Source organism: Procambarus clarkii, chromosome 27 (assembly GCF_040958095.1).
Source record: "Procambarus clarkii isolate CNS0578487 chromosome 27, FALCON_Pclarkii_2.0, whole genome shotgun sequence".
NCBI lineage: Eukaryota > Metazoa > Arthropoda > Malacostraca > Decapoda > Cambaridae > Procambarus > Procambarus clarkii.
Genome location: NC_091176.1, coordinates 15161474 through 15173181, shown reverse-complemented (window position 1 = coordinate 15173181; position 11708 = coordinate 15161474). Strand labels below are relative to the sequence as shown.

Genomic DNA, 11708 nt, shown 5'->3' with positions numbered 1-11708 from the left:
CGTCTAATGACACTTTTAAGGGACCTATTTGATAACTCAAGAGTCCGTTCAATACTCTTTATTTACTGCAGCCTTAGCAAGGGCGTCAACTTTGTCATGTTCCTGCATGCCAATGTGAGAAGGAATCCACAACATTTTTATATTTACCCTCTTGCTAAGTATTCTTATATATCTACGTTTAGCTTCTAAGACAAGCACGTTATTACTTGATTGCAAACTGTTTATTGTTAGTAGTGAGGAAAGGGAGTCGGAAATAATTAAGCTGTCTACTTCACTGTTGTCAATAATTTCGAGTGCTACCAGTATTGCTACCAACTTGGCTTGCATTGTGGACGCCCAGTTACTAATTCTTGTAAACTTCATCTCCTCATGTCCGGGCTTAACCTGAGTTATGATGGTCCACCAGGGTGTTGCTGGCAGCGGCCCACTACAGCCTGGCTGGTCCCGCACTTCCTGCTGCAACTCGTATAAAATGCTTTTGGTTGTGAACATGTCCGCTTTTGTTCAGCCACATCAGCGGTACTTTGCACACAGTGGAAGGATATACCTGACTCCTCCTCCTTCTCTGGGGCCGTAGATGGGAAGTGAAGTCGTAATTTCAATCCCAAAAGAAACATTGAAGAGGGACTTGTTCCTATTCAGTGGCACCTTACCCTGATGTTTAGAGACAGGACCGAGTGGCTGTAAGGTCTGCTGATGGGGTGACCGAGGTAATACAAGCATTATCCTCGAAGTATATAACCGTTCCAATCAGATGACACACACAACTAATCAACCACGTCAATATCCTATATAAATATTCACTCTATATTAATCCCTCGCCTCTGTAACCCTTTCCGCCACCGCCCATGGGGTGGGTATGGGGTGCATAATAAAGCAATGCAGGTTACCCCCGAACAAGGTGCCGGAGGTCGTGAGGAAGTCGTCCAAGGTGCCGGAGGTCGTGAGGAAGTCGTCCAAGGTGCCGGAGGTCGTGAGGAAGTCGTCCAAGGTGCCGGAGGTCGTGAGGAAGTCGTCCAAGGTGCCGGAGGTCGTGAGGAAGTCGTCCAAGGTGCCGGAGGTCGTGAGGAAGTCGTCCAAGGTGCCGGAGGTCGTGAGGAAGTCGTCCAAGGTGCCGGAGGTCGTCCAAGGTATTGGCTTGTGTTTGAGGACTGTAAGCACTCGAGAGTGTTAATGGCCCTATAGTCCTTGACTGTGGAGGCGTCGAGAGCTTTATTAACTGATTGAGTCGCTCGTCGCGGGGTACACGCGAAAGATCTTAGCATTATAGAAGACATTAATTAGGGTGAGTATCCTTAGCTAAGTTAAACGTATTCATCATGGGCTTTCGGGCTCTCCAAAGATGGTCAAACAATATGGAGTTTAGTGGTTATCTGGTTGTTTGAGAGATTCAACAGTCGTATGCAGCCCGTCCTCCTGTGTGGATGGTATTTTTTGTAGCTGTGTGCACCATAGTACAAATATTAACGTACTAAGTATTTAGATAGTAGGGTTTTGTATTATTCACTTTATAGAGTCCGAAAAAAATGAAGCTAAAAAACTAACTTAAATATTCCTAGACCAAGTATAGCACCAAGTATAATAATATTATATTAGGAACATGAATGATTGAATTATGTTAGTTTAGCTTTGGTTAGGTTAGGTAAGGTAGGGTAGGTTTGGTTTGGTCATATTTCTACGTAAATTTTAACTCAAACTAAACAAAAAAGGAACTCTTATATTATGATAATGGATAGTTTTATCATTTCATAAAGAAAAAAAATCTGAAAAATATATAACTTCACGAAAACTTGGCTTATTAGGCAGATCGGGTCTTGCATATTAGGTCGAGTAGTGGAGAACTACCCCCAGAGTGTATGTTGATTATATATAAAATTTGGATTGTGTACCAGATAAGTACTCGCCTATTTGTACTCACCTATTTGTGCTTGCGGGGGTTGAGCTTTGGCTCTTTGGTCCCGCCTCTCAACTGTCAATCAACTGGTGTACAGATTCCTGAGCCTACTGGGCTCTATCATATCTACATTTAAAACTGTGTATGGAGTCAGCCTCCACCACATCACTGCCTAATGCATTCCATCCGTTAACTACTCTGACACTGAAAAAGTTCCTTCTAACGTCTCTGTGGCTCATGTGAGTACTCAGTTTCCACCTGTGTCCCCTTGTTCGCGTCCCAAGTGTGTGTGTGTGTGTGTGTGTGTATTTAGAAAAGCATTTTTAAAGTTGAAAGAACTTCTAAAATTTATTATTCTAAATGTCGTAATGTTGTCCTCCTCCTGGGCATCATAAGACATAAATATGACCCATAATTGGCAGGCCCTGGAGTAGCGAATTATGAACTATCTGACCCCCGTGCCAAACAAGAGTCGTTATCTTCAAGTCCATAAATTGATATCTAAGGAATCACTTCAGTAAATCTTAGCGTTGCAGTCCTCTCGTCCTCGCCATTATATATGGTCAAATAACAAGTCAAAAGGTACAGGGAAGAAGAAGAAGAATGAGGATTAATGAAATTAAAAGATTTTGCTTTTCTCTTAAGACGTCTAGGCCTATGCTAGGCCTATAGATCTTCCAATTGCTCTTGTTAACTCAGCTGGATGGCACATGCAGCTTGTCCTCAACAGGGGAGATTCATAAAAAACGGGTGATGTGAAAGAAAGCACCGAACGTCAGGCCCAAGAGGCAGACTCGTCTATTTCTCATTAGCCGCCGCGTCACCCGTCAGCTACCAGTAAGGCATAAGTTAATTGCCTCGGCTCACATTCATGTCGTGTGTGAGTGTGTGTGTGTGAGTGTGAGTGTGTGTGTGTGTGTGTGTGTGTGTGTGTGTGTGTGTGTGTGTGTGTGTGTGTGAGTGTGTGTGTGTGTGTGTGTGTGTGTGTGTGTGTGTGTGTGTGTGTGTGGGGTGGAGTATGGTCTAGCTCTAGAGCCCCACCTCTGACTACTACTATCATTACTAATACTATTATCATTGGGTACTGCAACAACAGAGGTTAAGTCACACACTCCTGGTGTGTCTAGGGGGGGGTGGGGGAGGGGGTCGCATAGTTTTAAAACACGTGCGGGGGGAAAAAAAACTTAATTTCTGAAAAAAAGGCGGACCCTCGACCCTCCACCGGGGACTGGCTGGACCCATTTCCTCGGCTAATGAGTCGTTGGGCTGTTTTCGTCTGGATAACGACCCGGCCTCCCAGAGGGGCCCATGCACCGGCTTGTGTTATCTTCCATCCCGCAGATATCCATTATCAAGCCGCATTTATAATGGAAATTTATGAATTCTTTCACGAACTTTTTTCTGAAGAATTTATGCTTTGACTCGTTGGTATTTCATTTCGTTTTGGTTTTTGTGTAGTAATAGTTTTAATATAAATAATGCTTGTTTCTATTGAAGCGAAGAATAGTTAGATGAACAAGAATGTCTATTTTGGTCCCTTCAGGGCGATCTCTTTCATTAGTCTTGTAGAACAGTGGACTTCGTTTCAGACTTACAATCGGGGTTTCCAGGTTCGATTCCCGGGCGGGACAGAAATAATAATAATATTGTATTAATACAACATGCACACGTAGGCTATATATTAAATAAAGCAACTAACACGCAAGGCGTCTCGGGTACAATTCCTTTCACCTGATGCAGCTGTTCGCCTAACAGTAAATAGGTATCTTGGAGTTAGTCAGGTGTGGGTGTGGGGTGTATCCTGGCGATGTGTGGGTGCCTTGTGAGAGACATGTATGTAGTAGCTATTTACAGATAAAATTTGGTACATTAGATAAATGACGGTTAAAGACGGGGTTCAAGAGCAAACAGCTCGGTCCTGTAGACACACACACACGCACACGCACACGCACACGCACACGCACACACACACACACACACACACACACACACACACACACACACACACACACACACACTCTATTCATAATTTTAAAACTAGGTATGATAGGGAAATGGGACAGGAGTCATTGCTGTAAACAACCGATGACTGGAAAGGCGGGATCCAAGAGACAATGCTCGATCCTGCAAGCACAAATAGGTGAGTACACACACACACAGGCTACTATAAAAAAAAACTTTTTTTTTTTTTTGCGGAGAAATTCCTGTACGAGCCCTAAGCCTCTGGCTGGCCCACTCAGTGTTGCTTGTTTCTGTTTTACTTAGGCGGAGTATGAGTATTTATGAGTCGTATTGTCACTTCAGTAAGACTTTGCCCCATGTGTTTAATAACTTCTTTTGCTCTGTTGAATCTAAGTTGAAATCTTAATGTGTTTGTAACTGTGCACTCTGTAAGATAATGTTCCAGTGCAGGCGATGAGTCACAATAACGTGGCTAACGTAAGTTGACCAGACCACACACTAGAAGGTGAAGGGACGACGACGTTTCGGTCCGTCCTGGACCATTCTCAAATCGATTGTGGTCTGTCGGGCATTTCTCCACAGTGCTGACATTTCCTCTCATCTTCCGGAACCTGTAAACCTATTTCCCATGCTCATGGGTATCCAAGCCTGATGGATAAAGTAAGTATACTTCTGTTGCTCTACTGCTTCCTTTCATCAAACTAAGTGGTTCGTAGTTGGTTGAATTCTTGTACCAACCCGCCAGATCCTGATATTGCAACTGCTGTGTTGTGGTCACTGTACATCATCTGCATTGCTCTATTTCTAATTACTTTCTTAATCTGTGATAGACTCTGTGGTATATAAATGTCTACATTTCTTCGCTTAGTTGCAAGTTTTACAGCTTCGTCTGCAATGTCATTTCCTATTATTTCCACATGACTTGGCACCCAGTTGTTTAATACCCGACGGTCCTGACGTTTGAGTGTTTGCATTAATGATATGACATTTGTGATCAGATGGATGTTGTCATGTATGTGTTCTTGTTGTCTAAGATTTCAATGGCGGTTCTTGAATCTGTATGTATGATAACATGTTGTCGGTGTTCAGCAAGAGCAGGTTCCAAAGCCTTTTGAATGGCTAGCATCTCTGTTTGTAAAGTTGAACACCCGTTTGAGAGTCTCCAACTATTTACAGAGTTTCTTGTCTTAACTGCAGCTCCGGTTTCTTGTCCCTGCTGGTCTACTGATCCATCTGTGAAGTAAGTGAAGCTGTCGGATGCCAAGTTTGCTTCTATTTGCATCTGTGCAATGTTACGTAGCAGATGAGGATTAATCTGGTTCTTTTTCCCCTCAAGGACCATATTCTTAAAGTCGACAACATTGTGTGAACAGATGGGTCTCTTTAATTCTTCAAAGATGATGAGCAAGTAATAGACCTTCAAAGTCTTTATCGTGTATGTTGGGCACGAAGATTGTTGTGGAAAATATGCATTGCTTACCTATTGTTATTATTTTTGTTGTTAACAGAAAGATGTAGGATGATTTCTTTGTCTTGACTGAAATATGAGGCATTTGAAATGCGTTTTTTGTGATATATTTGGCAATGTGCTTTTGGGATATATTTGTTTTAGGGGACACATCCTGGGAAGGGTCAGTAGTTTGACCTCGGGGGTGCCTCGATGTGCACCTCCTAAAGTGCACATATCAGTAGGAGTGTTGAGACACTGATGTTAATACTAAGAATATAGAAACCACAAATGCGTTATGTGGGCATTCACCTGCCCCCCACATGCCCGTTTGTGAATAGGCTATGCCCACACGACGAATAAAGACTTCGATTGATGGATTGATGAAGATCCAAGAGGTGGTACGGGCATGAATAGCCCGTAAGTGGTAGATTTTTCGGAGTGACTGTGATCTTTGGTCGTAAAAGGATATACTGTGTGCTGTGCTCGCATTTAAATCGCCAGTCCTTACTATGTGGCTGCTATCGCGGGGGAGGATACTGTTTGACAGTATTTATGAGTGTCCAGCTGCTGGACACTTTTCATTACCAGAAGAGTGGCAGTGTTGATGGCTTCAGGGTGGTTACTGCATGATTCAGGGACTCTTAAAATTCTTCTAAGGTCGTTGGTTGCTTGACATTCCAGGAGATAATGAAGATAATGGCTTTCTGTGATTGCTTGGCAGAAGATGCATTCCCTGTCTAGGTTCACCAATCTCCCAGTTGCATTTGTAACTTAGACGTAGTCTATATAACCGAACTGCTATTTCCCTGTGGATTCCTTCCGAGATATTTAACCTGTCTAACTTGGTGGCCTGAAGATACCATATTGCAGAGAGCGAACCTTCTGCTACTCTCTGTTGTAGATGGGAACTCTCAAGGTGTGAGAGTTATTTTGGTGATGGTAGTTTTAATGTACTCAAGGTTGGGTTGGATTCTTTTTTTGTGGATCAGTGGATGACGCGTTGCCAATTTAGCAGTTTCATCAGCTTTCTCATTAAATGGGATTCCAACATGGGTTGGAATCCAGTTTAGGGTTATATGGAGTCCTTTGCCTTTAGCGATTGCTCCAAGATACAAAATGGTGATAATTATTTCCACGTTGTCTTTCCACTACTTTTTTTCCTAATATTTGTAGTGCAGCTTTAGAGTCTGTGTTTGAAAACATTCTCCTCACCCTTCCCATTTCTCCTCACCCTTCCCATATACTTCCCCCTCCCTCCTCACCCATTCCCGTTACCATTCCGTATCCTTAACCTCTCGCCCTTGGTTGACCTTTGACCCTCGCAAGACGCCAGTTGCTGACGGCCGCTGGAGCGTGCCGAATATTCTGACCTTACATGCTCCGGAAAGTGTAATTGATGGTTCCTTTGTGCTCAGCCTGGTCGTGTTAGTGGAGGTAATGGCTGCTGTGTTGTAGAGTAGTTCCTCTACCTGTGTCGGAGCTCTGTCTGTGTCGGAGCTCTGTCTGTGTCGGAGCTCTGACTGTGTTGGAGCTGTTATCAAAGTCGTAATTATCAAAGTAAATTATTACTTTGATTATTACGCACACACAGGGCCTCGCGGCCGAGTGAACAGCGCTCTGAGGTTGTAGTCGAAACGGCCCGGGTTCGCTTCCCAGCCAAAGCAAAACCAAATTGACAGTTTCTTTCACTCTGTTCACCTAGCATTAGTGGGTACCTGTGAGTTAGACAGCTGCTTGGGGCTGCATCTTGGTGTGTGTGTGTGTGTGTGTGTGTGTGTGTGTGTGTGTATTTACTAGTTGTGTTTTTGCGGGGGTTGAGCTTTGCTCTTTCGGCCCGCCTCTCAACTGTCAATCAACTGCTTACTAACTACTATTTTTTTTCCCCACACCACACACACACCCCCCAGGAAGCAGCCCGTGACAGCTGACTAACTCCCAGGTACCTATTTACTGCTAGGTAACAGGGGCACTTAGGGTGAAAGAAACTTTGCCCATTTGTTTCTGCCTCGTGCGGGAATCGAACCCGCGCCACAGAATTACGAGTCCTGCGCGCTATCCACCAGGCTACGAGGCCCCCGAGGCCCCCCCTGTGTGTGTGTGTGTGTGTGTGTGTGTGTGTGTGTGTGTGTGTACTCACCTAATTGTACTCACCTAGTTGTGTTTGCGGGGGTTGAGCTCTGGCTCTTTGGTCCCGCCTCTCAACCGTCAATCAACAGGTGTACAGATTCCTGAGCCTATTGGGTGTGTGTGTGTGTGTGTGTGTGTGTGTGTGTGTGTGTGTGTGTGTGTGTGTGTGTGTGTGTTTGTATGTAGTATGATAGAGAAAAAATTGGTCGAAAGTCAATACTTTAGATAACCAACGATTAGAGAGCCGGGGTCCAAGGACTAGCAACTTGATCCCACAGGCACATATAGTAAATACACACACACACACACACACACACACACACGCACACGCACACACACACACACACACACACACACACACACACACACACACACGCACACAAGATAGTTTAACACAAAACTAAACATACATACATCCATCTCTCCCTTCTAACCAAAAATGAGTTTCCAAACTCATTAATTTCAGAACTCCTGAAGTCGAAAGCCGACGTTTCCAATCGTCATTTAAAAGGAAAAAAAATATTATCCCACTAGAAATTTATTTTCCTTTTAAGAAATGCTTAAAACTAAATATTACCCTTTCAAGTTTCCCAATTAATCTCCTCAGCTTCAAGAACAACTACAAACAAATAGGTTCACAAATACACAAAGAAACAGAAACAAAGCCACAATGAGATAGTCATCAACAGACAGACACAGTGACGGGGAAAATCATCAATGGGAACTTGAAGTTTTTGGATTTATACGTTGATGTGTTTTTGGGCCAAATTATACATATGTGCTAGAGGGGGGAGAGGTTGATGAGTGGGAGGGGGTAGGTCCAGGGTGCCAGGTTCAGGGTGTCAGGTCCCAGGGTGTCAGGTCCCAGGGTGCCAGGTCCCAGGGTGCCAGGTCCCAGGGTGTCAAGTCTCAGGGTGCCAAGTCCCAGGGTGCCAGGAACACCATCAGCAAGAATGACAGCTTGTCACGGCTGCCAACAGAACTCAAAATCCAGGTTGACCTACATACATCAATATGATCAACTCTTGTCGCCTTGCTGCAAGGGAGCGTCAGGCAGGATGAGGGTCCGTTCGTTTCCCCTTGAAGCAAAACAGTTGTATATTTTACAGAGAGGCAAATCGAGAGATCTACCGGATAATAAGCCACCAACTCCACCATCTGCTCGGCTCCACCACAAGTTGCCGTCAGAAGTAACTTGAGCTCATCGTCAAGTTGGAACGAGGCGGCCCCAAGAGCGCCAACTATTGGTGTCGGAGCGATCTCCCGCTCTCCAAATGCTCTGGCTGCCTTAGTCTCGGAGTTCGGGTTGTTTGGTGGGCAACTTGGGCAAATTTGGAGCCGCGTCTCGCCACTTTGTCCAACGTCTCCAGGTTGGTGACACCAGGTGCCGCTGTGTTGGTGTTACTGTACAGTTTTTGCCGTCTTAAGCCTCTGTCATTATCTGTATTGTTGGTAAAGAGACCACACGTTTCTGGCACCAAACATCTTACACACACACATGAGCTAACGTCTTATACACACACACACACATGCGCCAACATCTTACACACATGCGCCAACATCTTACACACATGCACGACAAACTTCACTCTCTGTTTTTCTCATTATAAGATCTTATCATCTCGGGGACCTTCCCATATTTCACCATAAGTCTCTCTCCGCGGGTTTTTCACCGTTTTTAGTCTTTATCCAGACCAAGGCCCCGCCCCAAGCCTTCACCATCATCACCACAGCTGCTCACTACACCTCACCCTTCACTATAACTCAAAAATAGCTCCACATGCCAACATACCTATTATGGGCTCACTATGCTACCTTGAAATTTTGTTCAGAGTAGCTGAATCTAAAACAACAACAGTCAACATACCTCATCCTTCACCATCACTCCTATAGCTCCAGTCAATCCCAACTTCACCATCACCTCTAAAGGCTCATTCGCACACTACACCTCACCTTACACCATCTCTCCAATCCCTTGTCTATCTAAACGGGACGTGCCAGTACCACCTACAGTGGTGCCAAGAGGTGCCATATTACAGTGGTGCCAGCAGGTGCCATGTGGGGAGGCCTGGTCAGAGAGAGACCGTGTCGCGGGGACATTGATCCTCGGAACCACCCTCCTGGTAGGTTGACAAACACGCCTCGCGGCTTCGTTAACTTTGGCGGAGAGAAGCGATCAGTTCTGCCGCTGTTGTTGTTGTTTAAGATTCAGTTTCTAGGAACAAAAAGTTCCAAGTAGCACGGGCTATGGCGATCCCGTAGTGGACTTACCTGGCACAGGAGCGGGGCTGTAACTCGCCCCCAGTTCTGCCGTAATCAGCCAATTATATAGTCTTTCAAAGTTTCCGTCTGAACCTAACCTAACCCCACGAGTGTTTTGGTGAGAGTTTAATTACGATCACCCCTGCGGCTCGTTGCCCGGAGGCTCGTAGAAACCATGCTCGCTCAGAAAATGCTGGTGCTAGGCTATCTTAAGGTTATCTTGAGATGATTTCGGGGCCTAGCGTTCCCGCGGCCCGGTCCTCGACGAAACCTCCTTTTTGTTACACACACATTCCCAGGAAGCAGCCCGTAGCAGCTGTCTAACTCCCAGGTACCTATTTACTGCTAGGTGAACAGGGAATAAATACGTACCTGGCTAGGCACAGTGGGCCTAATATTCAGGTGTAACGTTGAATCAACGTTGAACCAAACTATATCGTAACTTTGGGATTACGTTGGTTGTTGGGCGTTAGTTGAATGCACAAGAAATTCCCAAGAACATCGTGTATGTATGAGAAAATATTAATGCAATGTAATAGGATCGAACCAGCGTCCCTGGGCTTCCCAGACCCACGCGCTACAAACTGGCCCATGATAAGAGGGCCGTTCGTTGGGATCGAACTACCGATCCCGTTATTGAAGCGTTGTCTCAAGTTCTCCACAACTAAGCCTTTCGCTAAACAGAACCTTAATTACTGCTACTTTTTGCGATACTTTTCGCTAGGGAAGGCTTAGAGAAGACGACTGGAACGGAATATATATATTAAGTGTTTTACTTGTATATACAAGATTGGCTTCTACCTGTGTGAGATCCTGATCAAAGTTAAAATGGCTGTGTATTTTGCGTGTGGGTGTAGAGTGTGTGGGTGTAGTGTGTGTGTGGGTGTAGTGTGTGTGTATAGTGTGTGTGGGTGTAGTGTGTGTGTGTAGTGTGTGTGGGTGGAGAGTGTGTGTGTATACTGTGTGGGTGTAGTGTGTGTGTGTGTGTAGTGTGTGTGTGGGTGGAGAGTGTGTGTGGGTGGAGAGTGTGTGGGTGAGGAGTGTGTGGGTGTAGTGTGTGTGTGGGTGTTGTGTGTGTGGGTGTAGAGTGTGTGGGTGTAGTGTGTGTGGGTGGAGAGTGTGTGTGGGTGGAGTGTGTGTGTGTGTAATGTGTGTGGGTGGAGAGTGGGTTGGTGTATTGTGTGTGGGTGTAGTGTGTGTGGGTGGAGAGTGTGTGGGTGGAGAGTGTGTGGGTGGAGAGTGTGTGGGTGGAGAGTGTGTGGGTGGAGAGTGTGTGGGTGGAGAGTGTGTGGGTGGAGAGTGTGTGGGTGGAGAGTGTGTGGATGTAGTGTGTGTGGGTGGAGAGTGTGTGGGTGTAGTGTGTGTGGATGGAGAGTGTGTGGGTGGAGAGTGTGTGAGAGTAGTGTGTGTGGGTGGAGAGTGTGTGGATGTAGTGTGTGTGGGTGGAGAGTGTGTGTGGGTGGAGAGTGTGTGGGTGTAGTGTGGGTGTAGTGTGTGTGGGTGTAGAATGTGTGGGTGTAGTGTGTGTGGGTGGAGAGTGTGTGTGGGTGGAGAGTGTGAGGGTGTAGTGTGGGTGTAGTGTGGGTGGGTGTAGTGTGTGTGGGTGGAGAGTGTGTGGGTGTAGTGTGTGTGGATGGAGAGTGTGTGGGTGTAGAGTGTGTGGGTGTAGAGTGTGTGGGTGTAGAATGTGTGGGTGTAGTGTGTGTGGGTGGAGAGTGTGTGGGTGGAGAGTGTGTGGGTGTAGTGTGTGTGGATGGAGAGTGTGTGAGTGTAGAGTGTGTGGGTGTAGAGTGTGTGGGTGTAGAATGTGTGGGTGTAGTGTGTGTGGGTGGAGAGTGTGTGGGTGTAGTGTGTGTGGGTGTAGAGTGTGTGGGTGTAGAGTGTGTGGGTGGAGAGTGTGTGGGTGGAGAGTGTGTGGGTGGAGAGTGTGTGGGTGGAGAGTGTGTGGGTGGAGAGTGTGTGGGTGTAGTGTGTGTGGGTGGAGAGTGTGTGGGTGGAGAGTGTGTGGGTGGA

The 11708-nt window shown here is 45.9% G+C and overlaps 1 protein-coding gene across 1 annotated transcript in view; it reads left to right on the top strand.

Annotated features, from left to right (window-relative positions):
• The first annotated feature begins 859 nt into the window (after positions 1–859).
• LOC138369159 (uncharacterized) overlaps positions 860–11708 on the top strand; it is a 74359-nt gene continuing 63510 nt past the window's right edge. The window contains exon 1 of the mRNA XM_069332096.1: positions 860–1153. Within this exon, the coding sequence (XP_069188197.1) occupies positions 860–1153 (294 nt within the window). The remainder of the gene's footprint in view (positions 1154–11708) is intronic.